This window comes from Chelonia mydas, chromosome 1, assembly GCF_015237465.2.
Source record: "Chelonia mydas isolate rCheMyd1 chromosome 1, rCheMyd1.pri.v2, whole genome shotgun sequence".
Taxonomy (NCBI): Eukaryota; Metazoa; Chordata; order Testudines; family Cheloniidae; genus Chelonia; species Chelonia mydas.
In genome coordinates this window covers 60,398,928-60,417,815 of record NC_057849.1, presented here as the reverse complement: position 1 = coordinate 60,417,815, position 18,888 = coordinate 60,398,928, and the positions used below count along the sequence as shown (strand labels likewise).

The following is an 18,888-nucleotide window of genomic DNA, read 5'->3' as shown; positions in this document are numbered from 1 at the left end:
CCCCGGGGAGCGTTGCCCAGACTGCCTCTCTCTCTCTCTCTCTCCATGCACTGCCTCCCCTCACCAAGGTGGGAGACCATGGTGCACCATGGGAGATGTAGTCCAACGAGCAAGACTGGCCTATAAAGAGGAGAAAGGGAGTATGAAGCACCTCAGTAGCATTTCTAAATCAAAATACACACTGCTATTTATACTTGAGCTAGCATGAGTATGTGTGCACAAGCAGGTGAATCACACCCCTCGCTGGTAGTGTAGACAGAAGCCAAAGACAGAAAATTATCTCAGTGTTGCAGATCCCTTCTTTAGTTAGCCAGCTGGGATCTCTAACACTCCATGTCAAATGCTTTAATCCTCCCTATTTAGGCACAGTTTAGTGCTACTAATAAATACAGTATACTGCATTTTGTAGTTGTAGCGAGGACGCACGCTGGGCCCCTCTGGTTTCGGCCCCTGTTGCCCTCTCCAATCAGGAATGCTCAGCTTGGTGCAACACCAGTGTTCTTTATTTCCCCGCCTCCACTTTCCACCTATATACAGATTTCGCAGCCAACTTTGCCAAGCGCAGGCCTGGCCAGCAACAGACCCGAAGGCTGTCCACTCTCCCCCTCCCTCTGAGCCTGACCTTTCTCTTCCTCCCTTCTCTCTGGCTTCCTCCAGCCTTTATAGCCCTGGCTAATGAGGCTGGCAGGTGCTGCCCGTTAGCAGACAGCCACAGGGCTATCCAACCAGTCCCAGTCCATTCCCCTTGATTGGGGCTGGAGTGGCAGGGGCTGATTAGGTGCTTCTCACTCAGCACCCTGTCAGAGTAGTTAGTGTAGTACAGGGGTGGCCAACCTGAGCCTGAGAAGGAGCCAGAATTTACCAATGTACATTGCCAAAGAGCCACAGTAATACCATCAGCAAGCCCCTCATCAGCTCCTCCCTCCCCCCCTGCCCAGCCCGCTCCCAGCGCCTCCCACCCTCTGGCAGCCCTGCCGATCAGCACCTCCCTCTCCCTCCGGGATGGAGTGGGGAGGGGGGGGGCGCAAGGGTGCAGGAGGCTCAGGGGAGGGTGCAGGAAGGGGCAGGGGCCTTGGGGTAAGGGGTGGCGTGGGGGCAAGGCCTGGGGCTGAGCAGTGGAAAGTTGGCACCTGTAGCTCCAGCCCCGGAGCCAGCACCTATGCAAGGAGCCGCCTATTAACTTCTGAAGAGCCGCACGTGGCTCCAGAGCCACAGGTTGGCCACCCCCGGTGTAGTATCAGTACCCGATACAGTTGCCTCATCTGTAAATCCCTATCTCACAGAGGCATTGGGTGGCAGTGTCTGCAGAGCCCTTTCAGTTCATTGAACGAAAAACATCATGTAAGTGCAAAGTATTATATGCTAACATTTAACATGACAAATGGAGCTCTTGGTATCTCTTTCTGAGATACATTTTCATAAGACACTCATTCCTTTCCCTCCTCTAAAGGCTGTTTTTCAAAAAGGATGATGTGAGACTTCACATTTATATAGCACTTTCCCTCTTCAAAGAGCCTTACTAACTAACTAATTACTGTCAAGTGTTCATCCATCACAGAAAAGCTCTTTATTTTAGCATTGCTTGTATACATCTGCCCTGGCACCAACGTATGTTCTGTATTTCCATTTTCATGGTTTACGGAAACAGGAGGCTTCCAGGACAATGCTCCAGCTGGACTAGTCCCACATAAATAAAAATCTTAGTCTGAAGTTACCAAGCCTCTGTGCTCCTAGAAAAATGCCTACACGTAAATGCATTTAACCCAAATGGCCATCATCTCACAAATCCAGCATTTCGATTTGATCTGTTTGGCAATTTTTCTGATGGTAAAATGTGCTAGTCTGTTGAATAATTACCCATCACTTGGAACATTTAAAATCAAGCTGAACACACTAGAAAACACACTGTAGGGAACAGCCATGTAATGGCAGGGAGAGGGACTGGGTGACCTAATTAATCTTACTCATTTCCAACTTCCATGTTTTCTTTAGAGGCTAATCTTTGCTACTGATTTTCTACAGACTCGTTTAGTTCTGCAAGGACTTAAAACACACTTTAAAGGCTGTTCAACTATATGGTCACTATTGTGGTCAGTGTTTGTTTTTTTGTTTTTGTAAAGGTTGCTGCTATTTTCAAATCTGCTTGATCTAACAGATGGTTTGGGAGAACAAAATATGCAATGCTTCTTGACCCTTTATTGCAAAACACAACCTGGAATTTAAAAAGCTCGTTTACAGAAATTTCTCACAAGTTGGCTCTGCCCTCAGCTGCTGATGAGACTGTGAGAAAGTAGCAAGGATTGTAAGGATACTGTTCCTTTAGTCACAGAATAATACCTGGTCTTACAGCTTATTACTTTCCTAGTAAAAGGGCTTTTACAGTACTACCTATATAATACAGAGCAGTAGCTGCCATACCATGGCTGGTTGTAGACAATATAATAAGTGAGTCTTTTGTGGTGAAAGAGTAAATGCCACTGCCTCTAAAATGAAAGCAAAGTCTAATCTTATTGAGGTTATATTCAGTTACAGTACTGCGGGACACCTATTAGGAAAGCTACAGCCCTTTAAAAGCTAAAATCAAGTGATCCTTTGTCTTTTAGTTACTTCAAAAATCGCGGTGCTCTTTCTTGGCCCTTAACAAACCGACTGAATTATTGACACAGGTAGTTTGTACAAAGTGGAAAATCAAAAGGATTCTTTAATGTGATTGCTTTTTCAAATGTGGAGCTTGATGCTTTTGTTATGATTTAACCTGCCACAGGACAGGAAGAACTTTCACATCCCCCTTACGAACTTGGGCCTAGATCCTGTATTTCTTTTTCATCCAAACTCCTCTTTACTTCAGTGCAGGATCAGGGCATCAAAGCAACAAAGGCAGCGAATGCTGCTGCAGGAGGATCCACTTACACAACACAATCACTACGTTGGAGGGGGTGGGGTAGAGAGGGAGGTGGGCCTGTTACAACATAGCTCCCCTATCACCAACCCCAAGCCTCTGAGAAACTCCTAAGATTTTGAAGAATAAATACACTTGGGGTTCTTTGTTTGCCTTTTGGTTTCTGACTCTTCAGGTTACATTCAGTTCAGGTTTTCAAGCTTCTTTCCACAACCATGAGGGCTAGAAACTTACTCTTCTTTTCAGTGAGAGCTCAGATTCTCATGAAACAACAGGACACCAAGAGCTCAGACTTTGAGAAAACCACCAATCATCATAAGAGTTGTGGCAAAATTACAAGAGCTGGCAATTCTGCAGTTATAGCTATAAACAGTGTCTCATCTTATGGTGTAGATTGGACCTACCTGTAGTTTAGTACTGTCCTTGGAACACAGATGATAGTTGTTTCATATCTGTACACAAGCATCCAGTATCCCAACCTGTAACTGACAGCAGAATGTTTTCAAAAGGTGACATTGTCTGGTAGTTTAGAGCGAAAATGTAAACATAGGGTTCTTTTTCTTTTTTTTTTTTTTTAATCTAACCTAGTTTTGTTTTAAATGTAAACATGGTTTGTTTGAATTGAAACATCCCCAAGGTGTCTGCAATCCAACCATTCTGCGTTGTGTTACCATAGGAGAATCAGAAAGTGAAACTTAATCAAAACAGAAATGAAACTGTCAAGATGATTTGCAATGTCTAAACTGAATTAAATGCAAACAATACAAATGGTGACAAGCAATTTAGATTTTTTCAAAATTCTTTGAGTTTAAATAAATTGTAGGTGTTGTTAGGAACACAGGCAAGGACACTATATATTAACCTGCCAGTGTTCCTTTAAAATAAATATACAAGTATAAAGGTGCTTATATTGATATAAATTAACAACGTATACTGATATAATCACCTTTATACTGCTAAAAGTGCATTGACCTGAACTATATCAGTTCCTCAATTGATCTACTTAAAACAGAATAAAAAATGTGTGCGAACCAACCCTTCAGAATGGTTTGGTTTTTATCAATAGTCACGTCCTTGGTAACATTTCCAAAGGGATACAGATTCAGAAAACAATGCTCCGGCATTGCTGCACCAGTGTCATGATGTATTATTGTGTGTCTGGCACTTTACTATGCATTATGTATTCAAGTGGTGGCACTTTCTGCTCAAGAACACACCGTATTATGTAGCAGCTGGAACTCTGTCTGGTTTATGTACATCGATGAGCTGCTATATTTGAAGACTTCTCTCCCCCCCCCTTATGGTGCTGAATCTGGGCAAGATTTTAATAAGCAGAGCCACCAGAAATCCACATGTGGAATCTGCATCCTCTCTGAGCCCCTCCGTTCTCCTGCAGATCTTTAGCATTCCTCCTCCTTACCACATAATTTAAACTTTCATTAAAAAAGAATGCGTCTAACCTTTCTAGTTGTGAGGATAAGCGGTGAAATGGAAACAGATACATTAATACCTGAAGGCTTTTCTACACTGAAGTTTTTATTTCAAGTTAACTGACAACCCAAGGCTTTATCATCACCGAAAACAAAAACACAAGATGTGTTTTAACATCAAGCTTGTTATCGGGAAGCAAAACAGATAGTTTTTACTTTGATGTACCTGGTCAAGGTCAGCACTATACCACACAGATGGGATTGCGCTAGACTAGCTACACTGAGGAAAACTGACAGATCTGGTCTCCACTAGGATTTCCAGTGAGTTAGCTGTAAACATTTTATTTTTGGCAGAGAAGCCAAAGATAAACACGAAACATCAGCAGCCTTGAAACAAAATTAAATTTGGGGGTTTTGATTTTCTTTTTTTTTAAGGGGGCGGGGGAGGAGTGTCCAGACCAGCCTTTAGAAACCTGTTAACCACATGGAGCTCAATGGCTAATCAGCTAACTCAAAATAAGACACTCTAGTGTAATCAAGCCCTAAAACAATAGCACTGCAGTGTGAACTGCTCTCATCCATCTCAATAGGGTGTCAACCCAGAAGCCTAATTATGGCAATTTAAACATTAACCTATAAAGTGGGTCATTGATGCATGGAAAGGCTTTAGTCAGGTTTAAGCCAATTCTTTTTTAAAAATCAGGAACAGCCAGCTAACCTGCTCACCTAGCAAAGATCTGTTGCCATTCATTTTAAAAGGTATTCAACAGGACTAAAGGACAGGAGACCCTCCCTCAATCCACTTCAGCCCTGGATCTCATACACAACTAACTTCTCAAGGTTACAGACCAAGGTCAACCATCCAGGCTGGCACTGTTACTCCTCCTGGTAGCATTCCCATGCTGTTGCTCATGAGATTCTGCTGAAGCACGGGGATGAGCTGGAGCGGATGCTGGAGGGGTTTGCTTAGAGCAAGCTGCCTGTGTGGATGACCCCTTTTGTAAAGGGACCACTCAGGTGAACTAAAACAAACGTTCTACTCCCAGAAAAGCTGGCAGGGAGCTTGGCGCTTTATTCAACCGCATGATTTGCATCACAGACTGGAGGGGAAACTCACACGTACAGAAAGGGGAACTTGGAGTGGAGCCTGGCTCCATCCCATAATACTCTGGATAACCCAGTTAACCCTATCACGGCCACTTTACTACAACCCCTTCATGTCCTTTTCCCACGCTGAACTCTGTGCCTGCTTTCATGCTGGCCCATATCCCTACAATCCCCTTCCTGACCCTGTGTACCATGCCGCCTCCTTTTCCTCCATGTCTGTTTTCCAATCTTACATCTTCCAGGAGAATTATAAACCACAGGTCTTTCACACCGTGAAAAAAGCAACAAATAAAATATTTTGTAAACATTCACCACTGCTTTGATACTCTCTCAACATTGCATGTGCCTCTCCAGAGACCATGTTATTGTATTGTCCTCCGCTGTATCCTTTCCTCCTCTTAGGCTTTCCTGCATGGTCAGCTCCTACCTCATTTTCATCTTAATGAAGACTGTCAGCACCTCAGCATCTCGACATACAGACATTGGAAATACAGAAATTATTCCATGCCTAGCTAACCCAAACTAGGAATTGAACTAGAGAACCTTCAGAACTGAAAATGTAAGTCAATACAGCTTAAACTAATGTGCCAGGCTCCACAGGTGGAGACGGTAAGAGATGCATATCCTTTGTGGATCTGGCAGAGAGAGGGATGCATAACACACATTGAGCAGTGGGTTACACTAGCATCACACATAGACCTCAGAGTTTGAACGGCAGCTGCTGCTCCTTACTAAGGGCTTGTCTACGTTACCCGCTGGATCGACGGGCAGTGATCGATCCAGTGGGGGTCGATTTATCGCGTCTAGTCTAGATGCGATAAATCGACCACTGAGCGCTCTCCTGTCGACTCCGGTACTCCGCCAGGGCAAGAGGCACAGGCGGAGTCATCGGGAGAGCATCAGCTGTCAACTTACTGCAGTGAAGACACCGCGGTAAGTAGATCTAAGTACGTAGACTTCAGCTACGTTATTCACGTTATTAGATCAATCCCCCGCTCCCGGTGTAGACCAGGGGTAAGAACCCTCCCAAGGACTCTCTCTCAGGACTTAGTCCCATGATCTCATTAAATCTGTGTATAGTAGATGCAAGACCACGCGGGGAGACTGATGTGCTGCACCCCCAATATGGAGCTGACACCCAGCTTTAGAACTACTCTCAAGGGTACATGTACATAGCAGCTAGGAGGGTGCTGCCTTTCTTTATCAATTCTGAACATGGCTGCCTGGGAGCAGGAGACATCTGACGATGCCACAAACTGAACTAACTTTAAATATAGTCTCTTGCTTTCTTTTGCTTTGACACTCTGGTTTGTTTTTTTTCAAACCTCCCCTCCACTAGCTTTCATTTGTGGTTGGGTCTTGGGTGAGCTTTAATAGTCAACTCTAAAAGAATAGTTCAGACTGAACTTTAAAGAAAGAAATTTAAGTCAGTTACGAATGTTATACACAAGTCTTCAGTACGTCTTGGGTCCGGATGGTGCAAGGGACCGGTAATGGGAAGTCTCTTACTGCTACATCACGACTTTCTATGTGGTTTAGGGAGGTAGTTACTGTCCGTTACCATCTGATGCTGATCTGAAGTGAATTTGGTGGCTTAGTCCAGTTCCTAGGGTTGCTGCCACCTCACAAGACCACCACAGTTGAGACTGTAACCCTTGCTAGCAGCCTGAGCAAGGAGACTAACAATTGCACGAGCAGGAAAACGGGAACACCCCTCTCCTTTCCAGAAGTTCTTCCTGCAAGTGATGGCGGAGGCATGGGGGGAGAGTTTGGTGGGACAGTGGGGGGGAGAGACTGTACAGTCACCGATGGGCAATTTGGATAAACAGGCAACTCCAGTCTCTAGTGCCACCAGTGCAGCCTCTTCCGCTACCAGTAAGGAGACTGCAAAAAAGTTAACACAAATCTTTGCTGCTGCACCACCATTATATCATTGCGTCAGTTTCAACATTCATATCAATACCTAGAAAGAAGAAAGGTCAAATTACTTACTGCCATTAAGAGTCAGGACATGCCCTGTCTTCTTCTGAAGCATGAGGATTCTGGACGGGATGGCCCAATGGTCTGAGGCAGTACTGCAAACCATGTTCCTAGACAGCACTTTTTGGTAGCTCGTCCATTTCTGCCCCACAAGACAAAAGCCTCGATTTTACATTGGGACATGTCCTAATTTCAGCTGCTAGCAGCCAGTCACTGCTGCAGCTGCACAAAGGCAAACCCAAAGCAAGGAAAGCTGTGATTTGCACCGGAGGAATTCACCCATGTTTCAAGCACGAATAAGCTGCACTGATCCAAGTTTCATCTTTCATTTTCTGTACTAGAGGACTGCACTGGTGCAGCTATACTGAACGCTAGCCACCAAAGACTGAAACTGGGGCAAACCCTTGATGCAGGGGACAGAATTCTTGCAGGGACTGACTTTGCTTCATAAAAGTCTTGCCAAAGTTAGAAAATACGTTGAGATCTTAGAGTTTGACAAGACACCTGATCAAATTACAGCTGTCCTTTCTGATGGATGTTGAGCTGCAATCAGAGCCACCAGCAGAAAGGCAAACCTGTTTTTCCTCAGTGATAAAACTAATGGGAGGGAGAATAAACACTGTTTACTATGGGATCCACAGTGAGTGTGCTCAAGGAAGTTAAATTTAAAAACAGGAGTTTATGAAGACATCAAGGGTACGTCTACACTGTATTGTGAAGCTGGGTATTAATGGGTTCATCTACACTGAAAAATCCTGAACCAAACCAAAACATGGTAGAGTCTCAGACTCAGGCTCCTGGGGCTCATGCTTTGGCTCTAAAAATAGCAGTGCAGGCATTCCCACTTAGGCTGAAGCTCAGGGCATGAGACGCACCCACCATGCCAGGTTTCAGAGCCCGAGCAGGACAACAGAGGTTTAAAATGAGATGCTCAGCACACAATAACTAGAGAATGCAAATTGGCCTGCTTACTTATGCATTACCAGCCTAGGCTCAAGAACAGTTTTAAACAACTATTAAAAAAGCCTGTTTTGACCAATCTTCAAGTGTAGCATTGTCAAGATTGGTTTGGAAAAGCTGTAGTGTAACTAGGGCCATCCACATCATCTCTCCCCCCCTTCCCCACAAAACTCAGCGAAGGCAGTGGGACAATGCAATGCAACAATTGGGGTATTTCTGCTTCCCTGTAGCCAAGCGACTCTTCGTTGACTTTGGCTTTTTAATGATTTCCCTTTTTCTATGTATTTACATTGTAAGAAAATGTGCTTATTGGCGTTTGTTTTTATCGTCATTGTTGATTTTAGCCTTCCCCCTGACAGGAATTAGACCCTACTCCAGCAGACTGGAGACGGACTGGCAAATGATGCAAACTCTCTCGGGGTGGAATTTTCAAAAGCACCCAGTGCTGACCTCACTTTGCGCTTTTTGAAGCCAAGGGTAAAATGTCCCATTGATTTCTATGGAGGGGAGGGTCAGGCCAATGCAGAGTGCTTTCAAACTCCCTCCTTTAGCACAGAAAAAAGGAAAACAGCAACTTGCTTTAGGCAAACAAGGGTAAGGTCCCCTGATGCACATCATAACTTTCCTTGTTTATGTCAGGGGTTTGCATCAGTGCAGCTATGCTCGTTAGTGGCTGCCAGGGACTTGAGTTGGGCTAATTTTCAATATAGAGAAGGCCTTAGATTTACAAGTTGCTAAAAGTCCGCTCTACCAGAATGTATTCAAAGACAATGTGGTAAAATGTATAATTCTAAGAAAATTCTTCCCTTTTTTTAATATTATTATTTGGAAGTCAACTAGTTGCTGATAAAATGTCATGTGTTTTTTTAAAAATATGAAAAAAATCCTAACTGGCAGTTTTGGAAAGTGTTAAAAGTAAAATAATTTACCCTCACTGTCCTCAGCTAGCTTTGCACACTCCTATGTTCCCTTTATAAAGGGGGAGGGGTATACAATTCCCTTTGTATACATCTGAATTTGTTTACTATGGGCATAAATGATTTTCACTGTGAACTTCCCTGGTAGCCATTTACAACTTCACTAGCCATTTTTCCCCATTGAGGCATACAGGGTTTCCTTTCAGACTCTACAATTACTCTGTATAGAATTAAGGAGAGGCACTCATATACAAGCTATTGCAATGCCTCCCACCGTTGTTTAGAAAATATGGTCAGGTACAGATTGTGTGATCTTTAAATACCACGTTAGGTAAGTGTAACTTCTATCTAGGTATTTATAATGCACCCACAATGGTGGCGCACGAGAACATATGAACTTGTCCTTGCTTTAAAAAGCATGTAGACATTTACAGGAAAAAGAAAAGGGGGAGGGGAACAGGATATGAAGCTACTTGTCTATATGGCTAATAATTTTTCTATCCATACCACCATACCTCATCACTCTGCATATTTGCTTTATTTTAAACCGCAATTAAATTCCAGTGGGAAGGTAAAATGACAAACTAAGGGCTTATCTACATAATGCCAAAGCCTGGACTACTGGGGTATGAATAAAAGAGTGCTTTAATGTCAACACTCTAACTGCCCCATGAAGATCCTGCTGGCGTGAACTAAAAGGTACCATGTTAGCACTGTAGCTGTTTCAAACAGGACTCTGTTAATGCAACCTAGCTACCTTTCAGTTTGCACCAGCAGGGTCTATACAGGACCGCTAAAGCGCTCCACACCCCTGTAGACCTGACTACAGCACTGTGTAGACAAGGATTTCATAGCTAAAAGCTATACAGAGAATGGAAATTCTATTTCATTAAGGATTTTGAGATCCCAAAATATAGCTTAGCTCGGAAGAGGAGTAAAAACTGAAAACGTCAGTTATCCGCACAGGAAAATGAAAAAAACACAAAACTGTTTTGAGTGGTTTGAAAATATTTATCTTGATTTTGACTTCTATTTTGTAGTACAGTAGCTAATATGAACAAATTCAAAACAGTTGTTTCAAAACAAAAAATTGGAATGTTTCATCACCAAAATGTCATAACAGGCCCTTTTCTAGATTGTTGGAATTTTTTTTCATTTTTCTTCCTAAATGAAATTCTGGTGAATTTTTCAGTGACTTCCAGAAGCAGTTTGATTTCGATGGAACAACATATTCCCAGGGAATATGGTTCTATCAAAGTTTCTCCAGGCAGTTCTAATACCTAATAAGAGGATTCAAAAAAACAGACTGCAGTGCTGAATAAACAGCTCTTCACAGATAGGCAAGTCCAACGCTTCATTTATTCTAATGTTCAACTGTACATTATGCCAAATAAATTCTGGAGTCCTCTCCTTAAACTAAAATCTTCAGTCTTCTTTTAGGCACTATGCTGCTGGGCACAGTCTAAAATCCTAAACAGAAAGTATGGTTTGGTTGCTCACTAACATAGGTAAAAGGTATAAATCTATTGTTCAAACATGGTCTCAACATTCTCCAGTTTGCACAGAAGTGGGATATCTTTAGACAAGTCAAATATGTTGAAAACATGTATTAAAATTAGACATGTGTATAACAACCTGGCCTGACTGTTCTGGAGAGCACTAAAATTGGGAGAAAAACAATTGGACACTATTAGGTAAGTTTTTAAAAATCACTAAAATCAGCATTCCTTTTATTAGAACCCAGATAGATCAACTGAAATTAGTTATTTCTAATTTTGAATTTTCGTCAATTTAGTCTTAACAAAAAAGCATCTAGTATCTTCAATCTGGCTGTATTTTTAAAAACGCACATTGTTCAAATGAGCCCACCTCATTATACAGTTGGGTTTTTTTAAAGTATACATTCAATAAAATATTGAGATCCCAAAATCAAACTACAAATCAAGGCCCTGACCCTGCAAAAGATTTACTGATGTGCTTAGTTTACCACACTGTGATCAATCTTATGGAAGACAATGGGACTATTCAATGTGTAAAGTTAAACACATATCTAAGTCTTTGCAGGATCAGGCCCTAAATGTGTAAGAATTCAATTACAAATCAAAACTGTTCTTTCTGTAACCAGGCCTTCATGTTCTACTTTCCCCTGCTGCAGTTGCTTGCTCACTAAAATCTAAAGCACTGTAAGAAATGCCACTCCTGATTTTATGGATATCTTGGTTTTGTGTTTCTTCTGCAACTACTGATATGAACACCATAAAATATATACGAAAAACACCCAAACACAAGATCCTGAAAGGAAAAAAAAAGCTTTCCACCCTTAAGAGTTGTATATTAGTTACTGGATCCAAATTTTTAGTGCATCTAACTTAAAGTGATGACCTTATAACACCAATTTAAATATTCTACTATTAAAGACTTTGACCACTTTATCTTTAATTCTTGGCTCAAAACTGTAAATATGTAGGACTTCCTTCCTTAGTTCATTATGGTCCTAACCAGTAAATGGCATTCTGATTATGGAGTAGCAAATTCTTCAGCATCTCCCAATTCCAGGCATCATCATCTAGTATATGCATTTTGTAACACTGGACTGATTTCCAAGTTTACACCATTTTATCAATCAAGAGTAGTGCTGAACATTGAGCAAGTAGATTTTGTGCCTGGGCTGATAATTTTTCATGACAATTTTACAAGACTGAATTGATGCTGTGTTCCAAGTTTGCATCATCCCATTTCACAAACAGAAACCAATTCATTTCCCACTCTGCTGATGAGGATGAGTGAGGAATTCTTGGACACCCACTTTACAGCACATTCTAAATCACTCAAAGCTCTAGCTAGTATGTAGAGTTAAGAGTGATGTATTCAGGAAGCTACAGTAGCTACTTGATTTACCACATGGACTTGGATGGTTCTGAGCTGCTGCCTAGCATGGGAATGCCTAGTTCCACATGAGGAGGTGCAGTTTGTTGCTAAGGAACCATTGTTCTCTGAGGTTTACAGGTTCATTGCTGTTCATGGGGCAGATGTCCATACAGCTGCACCAATTACTACAGAGGGAGCAGAAGGCACGCAGCACTTCCCAAGAGCTGGTCAGCATCTCACAGGATTGGACCAAAAGAGGGAGCATTTGTCTGATACTCAGGCCGCCTCCTTTACACACACTTTAGGATTCCCTTCCTTCCCCTCTTCCCCCCCAAAATAGTATTTTTTCCTACCTCTTTAAAGTCAGTTTATATGGCAACTATATTTTTAATTTTCACTTTTAAAAACTATTATAAAGTTTTTAAAAAACCACAAACAGAATTAAGTTCAGAAATCTTTGTCCAAAAACAACTTAATCAGGTTACATTGGAAGGTTGCACTGAAGTTTGTTGAAATTATTATAGTTAACCTTACAATATAGAAGTCGTTATTTATCAACATCTTACGCTTTATTGAAGGTTGACAAATGCAACAGTTAAATACATTGACGTGTTACAACTGTTTAGATAACATGCACAAAAACGTATGCATACTACTATACAGATCATATGCAAAAATCCATACTGGGAAACCCATTTTGTTTTATTCTTTTGCTAGCAGGAATTTATAATTTTTGAAGTGTTTTTTTTTTCTTAAACCAAACTACACTGAACAAAGATTTACTTCAAATATTCAGCAGCCAGGGAAATTCAAAAATTACACAAACAGCATAAATATGCCAAATTCTGATCAGCTGCGTAGGTACATTCTTATTTATGTAGCATTAAAAAAAACAAACTATCCAAACTTCATCAGATCAGCCAATGAAACAACTAAATTTCAATCTGTACAACCTAAATAGTAGTTACAGTTTTCTATTTTACAAAGTAATTACACTAAATACACAAATATACATTAGGCAAATAACCTTCATTGTAATTATCCTACATCCCAACTCTGTCACCTACCTTCTCTCTCTAATACAGCTTTATGCACCTGTCCACGGCTTCAAGAAACAGTGCAAACATATTTGCACTTAAGGTTTCAGGTGACAGTTTAGTGTTGAACACTGAATTTACCTTTCCCCCTTTTCCTCTTAGATCCTATGCATCAGTCTTTACTGTGGATCCCAATTGGATGTGGGGTATTGATCCATCACTTTTACTCCAGTCTATTTCTTCATGCCTGCTTCAGTAACAGCAGTGGATGGATGGAAGATTTAAAACAAAAATCAAGCATGCAACTCCATTTCTTAGCCATTTGCAGAAGCTGTTCAAGTCCCCAGTGCATTTGTGCTAATTTTCTGGAAAAAAAGTGTGTGTGTGTGTGTGTGTGTCTGTTTTTTTGTTTTTTGTTTTTTAATTCGCCAACCTAAAAATAAGAACTCCTTTTGCCAAAAAGAAAGGACAGATGAGTGCTTAATACTGAAAAAAAAAATTCTTGTGATGGTGCATGCAGTGTACAGAGTCCTTGAGTCTGGACTGCAGCGTGCAATGAAATGGATGAGGGTGGCTGTGGCAGATTTCCACTTGTCCTCTTTTCTCTGGGTAGTCCAGAGCATACTGGCCACAAAGGCCAGGGCATCGGAGACTATGCTGAAGGTCCTGAGCCCTGCGATGCTGGCTGGGCAGGCTGTTGTGTTGTCCCTTGTGTCTGGGAAGAGGGTGGAGAACCAGTCTGCAGCTGTGCTTGGAACTGGGCAAGTTGCTCTGGGCTGGCCAGTGTTTTCAGCAGAGTGTTTTCCTGCTCCAGCTGGGAGTTCTTCTCAATCAGCTCTTTGATTTGTTCTTTGAGGACCTCCACTTCCTCCCTCACAGCATACATCAAATGGCTCTTCACCAGATCCTGAAACACAAAAGAGCACACAAAATCAGGCAAGAGGTCCAACCCGAGGGCAGGGATCCAACCCTGCTCAGCCAGAGAAACAATAATCCAGCCCAACTAAGGCAAGCAGCAGATGTGGAGCCAGCTTTGAGAGGGCAAAGCCCCGGTGGATGGGCAGGAGAAATCTCCCCTCCATTTACCAGTGTTTGTGAAGCGTTCTGAAGATTAACATGTGGCGCCAGAGCCTGCCTTCCCTGAGCACCCAGAATACACACAAGTAATTCTGGATGTCCACGGACCGCAGTAGGCCAGTCTCATTCCAACAGCCTGGCCACTACTCTACTGGCTCCCCCTCCCCCGACCAGCTCACCTATTAATTGATCTGAATAGAAAAATACCATCGAATTGATTCAGGCTGGAAAGGGGGTGGGAGTGTTTCTGCAGGAAGCCAGCCCGAGCCGCTAAATACCCCGCCTCGTGGCGCTGTCCTCCACAACCCCCGGCCGGCGCTTCTTCCCGGACGTGCCTCCGACGAGGGCTGGGATCAGTGGGGTTTCACTGCTGAGAGGGCGCGGACCCAGGCACCAGCCCCGGCCGGCGCCGCGTGTTTGTAAAAGCAGGAACCTCCTCCCCTGCAACAACTGCTCTCCGCCCCCCGCCCGCCCAGCCTCCTTGGAGCTGGCTGCAGCTCGCTCTTACAGTGCAGGTTGCCGCATTTCCCTCCCTCCCTCCTTCCTTGCGTGCCCGAGGGTGACGTCAAAGAGACCCGGGCCGACCACCCCCACGCGCCTCAGCCAATGAGCTGAGGAGTTATTTATAGCCGGGAGTTAAAGGTTCGGACTTTGCCTAGCAACAGTAGGCAGAGGATCCCGTGAGAACAGCTACAGGCACCGCTCCAATAACAAAGAGCGGCCAAGGCGGAAATCAAAAAACAGGGAAAATTAGGCACAGACGCAGGGTTTGGGGGTTGGTGTGTGTGTGTCTGTGTTTTTTGGAGGGGTTTTTTTTTTTTTTTTTAAAAACCGACTTCTCCCCATCGCGCAACAGAGCCCATGATTCCCACTGCACTTCAGGGCAGCAGCCCCAGTGTACAAGATCCCAGCTCCAAGGCACTTCACCTTCCATTGCCAGCAAGCATGGGAATTAAAGCAGCTTATGGTGCCCCTATTGGATCCATCAGCACACTGTGGCTGGTCCCATTTTCCAGGGATAATCCAGCTGGGATGGTTGGGGGATTTTGAAAAAAAATAGGAGTGGAAATATTATTTCATCCCCTCCCCCCCCCCGCCCATGAAGTCAGGATCGATCATTTTTTAAAAGGCAGAACCCTGAATGCGATGCCGTCATAGTCATTTCATGGATCTATAGGGAAACGTATGCATTCCTCGCATTTGGAAGCCTTTAATAATACAGTGTATTTTTAAAAAACCCAGCAGCTTCACTAGTGAAAAAACACGCCCATGCATCGGTTAAATATTACCCAGAGAACCTTGATATTGTGAACACTTACTTCTATTCACAACTCGCGCTTTAAACATTAATTGTATTTTTATTAAACAATCGGTACATACCATCGCTTGCTCGATTTTGTTGTCAATCGCTACCACACTTGCACCCGAGGAGCTGAAAAGATGGGAAAAAATGTATCAGCAGCTGAATTATTTACAAGACAAGAGAGTTGAATACGGATAACTAGCTAGCTGAGACATATATCCCACACTGACTTAATGCTGCTGTTTATGTCACCGGGATGCTTCAATGCAGTGAAACCAACCTGTAAAGCCACCTCAAACCGCCCGCTACAGCGGGATCAAAGATCCGGACATTTTCCCTAATAACCCACAAAGATGGAGCTTAATTACATAATGCGGTAAAAGCGATCCGTGTCCCGGAGATTCAGTCTCTCACAAGATAAATGTAAAACACACCGCCCGTGCCACTGCAGCTTCCCAGTGCTGCCCAGTCCGATGGACAAAGGAATCAGCCCCCTGGCATTCACCTGCATTACTGCAAATATTCCAGCAAGGAAAAACAAACACATTTTATACCAGAGTTATTTACCTACTGTCGAGTCTCAAAGAAGAATTGTCGGTGCCCAGCAAAGATGACAAGAAAGAAATTGAAAAATGTCTTAGTTGATAAACTCCTAGATCCATTGCCACTGATCTACAACATTGGGCATTCATGCAATTCCAGCCAGAAACACCCCTCCAAAGAAAAAAATCCCAACAATGCAGAGATCCTCTGTTGATCTACATTAATCTTAGTTTAATCTCCGCCACGGGGGAGTAGGAGGAGGCTGGCTAGATAGATATAATTTTAAAAATACAGCAGTTTGTGGCGGTATGATCCTGGAAGATGCTGATCCCAGGGCTGCGCAAAGAAATCTCCGAGGTCAGCTCTTCTATACTCAGCAGAAAACCTGAGGTTCCAGTCCTATTGCATAATATATGCAAGAGAGTCAGTGCCTATTGGCTGGCCGGTCATTGTGAACCTCCCCCCGCCAGAACGGCTCCTTTGCATCACTTCAGTAGCAGTGAACCATCACCAAAATCCAGTTACCCTTAATCAGGAGACCCCTGGCCAGAAGACCCCTGTTCTCCCCAGTTAAAATACTACGATTTGCACGAGCATTTAGCAGATCTCAGTGCAATCTGCAGAGTCGGAGAATTTGGGTGGCAAGAGCAGCGCAGAAACAAAACGATCCAGTGCCCAATTTAAACCTTTCCAACATGTAAGATGATTCGCTTACAAGATGCACAGACTGATTTTTGCCTGCAGAAAAACTACACATGCAAAGTTTAGCCTGGGTAGAAACGATAGGATATAGCTGATGTTGGAATTCAATAACAATGTCACTAGCCTTACATTTAGCTACTCCAATGCCGCCACCTATTGGCGCAACACTATACCTTTAGACTAGAAAAGAGAGTACAGAACATGCACTTCGGAAAGTCCCACGAAATTTACTGAGTTAATTAAACCATAGGACCCAAGTTCCCTTCCTCATCAGATGCCTTAGAATTTGCTTGGTGAAACCACTTCCAATAATACGATGCTTCATTTTTGCATCATCCGTTTGCAGTTGACCGTCATCGCACAACATGAGAAGGGGTTTTAATCTAAGGGGACTATCACAGATGGTTCTTGAAAGAGCAAAATCTGTTTTTCATATGAAAAGACAAAAGGATTTTTATGATGGTGAGAAAGGTTAGAAGCAAGAAGCTGACAGGATGGTGTAGTTTATGCACAAAATTCACACTCATGGTTCCTGGGCTACCAGGGGAGTTTCACCTTAAAAGTTACAATCCTCACACAATTTTAAGGTGTTCATATGTCTGCCTCCACAGTACTTCAGCACACCTTGGCATAGGAAAATAAAACTAGTTATTCTATATATTCTTATATATCTTGTATTCTTCAATGCATTTGCGAAAATATTTGCAGCAGGAAGCAAATTATAAATGAAAACCTATAGCTCACTGTTCTGGCAAATTCCTAATACTTGTCTACTCTTTATTCAAATTAAATGGCCTCTGTGCCCTTTTTTTATAGCCTTTAAACCATTCATTTTAAGATATTCAGCCACCAGACAATTCAGAAAATACACACACAGCATGAATCTGTAAAATTCTAGACAGATGCTTTTTGACATTCTTACATTGTAACACTGAACATGTCTACTATCCGCTCTTTTCCAGATGAGGCAATACAACAGCTACTTTTTAAACTATGTCATATACAAAATAAGGGGTTTTCTTATTTTCTCAATTAACCACGATATATTTCAAAATGAAGGTGTTACAGTTCTAATATTTTATTTTTGAACAAAGTCACATTCAGATCAAGATGATTTTAAAATGGTGCGCTCTCTTCACTTGGCTATTTAACGGACCCAAATTATGAATTAGAACAGTACAAAGCAAACTGCTTAACCTTAAATAAAACTGAAAACACCCTTTAATACACGTAACCTATAAACTATCAACATTCATGTGATATAAACATACAAAACAGAAAAGCCAAAACTCTTTACTCGTCTATAGTGCACAAATTTTAAATATATATTACAGTTGTCACCCTCACAAAAGCAGGAAAGCTGGAAAGGCAAGGAATAATAGTCTTAAATTTAACTTTAGCATTAGCATGTCATCATCATCCTTCTTAAAGAGATTATTTTAGCTTTCCTGGTCTACACTATTCTTTCATTCAGTAATACCAGCAGAGTGGCGCAAGTAAGCTAATCCTACTTACAGGGAAGGTTACATTTAAGAATACTGAACTTTGCATAAATGTTTTTCCAACATCAAAGCACATGCATTTCCTTTAAGGCAGAATTCCCACCTTACTTCTTTGTTACTTTATAAAAAAAATAGTCACATTTCCCATGCCTTCCCAATGTTTCCCCTATTTTAATTATCTGCACCTGTTGACCACGTAATCAATTCCAATTTACTTAATATTAACACGAACATTAGGACATATGTCTTGAGCTCCTTCTGCACTCCTGGACAGGCAAAGGACATCAGTAACCATACATTCCTTTTATACTCTTTGGCTGTCCAAGAGGCTACACCTCTCATCAGCCACATACCAAGCCAAGGTGAACTATGTGTTTGTCACCTCTAAACTCAACTACTGCAACATGCTGAACCTCAGGTTGAAAGTGAAAGCTCCAGAGGGTACATCAGGCAGCCCCTCTTCTTACATGACGACTATGAGAATACACCACCCTGGCCCAGGGCTCTCTGTACTGGCTCCCAGTCCAATACTTGATCCAATTTAAAACCATGATCTTCACAGC

General features: G+C 42.4%; 1 protein-coding gene and 1 long non-coding RNA gene across 21 annotated transcripts in view; both read right to left on the bottom strand.

Annotated features, from left to right (window-relative positions):
* The window catches only part of LOC119565768, a 135,968-nt gene extending 126,972 nt beyond the window's left edge, over positions 1–8,996 (bottom strand). The window contains exons 1-2 of the long non-coding RNA XR_005224652.2: positions 7,429–8,996; positions 3,304–3,384 (exon numbers count right to left, since the gene is read on the bottom strand). This is a non-coding gene — a long non-coding RNA (uncharacterized LOC119565768). The remainder of the gene's footprint in view (positions 1–3,303; positions 3,385–7,428) is intronic.
* A 3,715-nt stretch (positions 8,997–12,711) lies between these two features.
* Positions 12,712–18,888, bottom strand: part of TSC22D1 (TSC22 domain family member 1) — a 135,830-nt gene continuing 129,653 nt past the window's right edge. For 10 of the 20 annotated variants that reach the window (XM_037894386.2, XM_037894429.2, XM_043533175.1 and 7 more), the window contains 2 exons: positions 15,656–15,707; positions 12,712–14,105 (listed from right to left, as the gene is read on the bottom strand). In XM_037894386.2, the coding sequence (XP_037750314.1) occupies positions 13,851–14,105; positions 15,656–15,707 (307 nt within the window). In that variant the 3' untranslated portion in view covers positions 12,712–13,850. The other 10 variants (XR_006286766.1, XR_006286764.1, XM_043533091.1 and 7 more) reach the window with 6 other exon arrangements.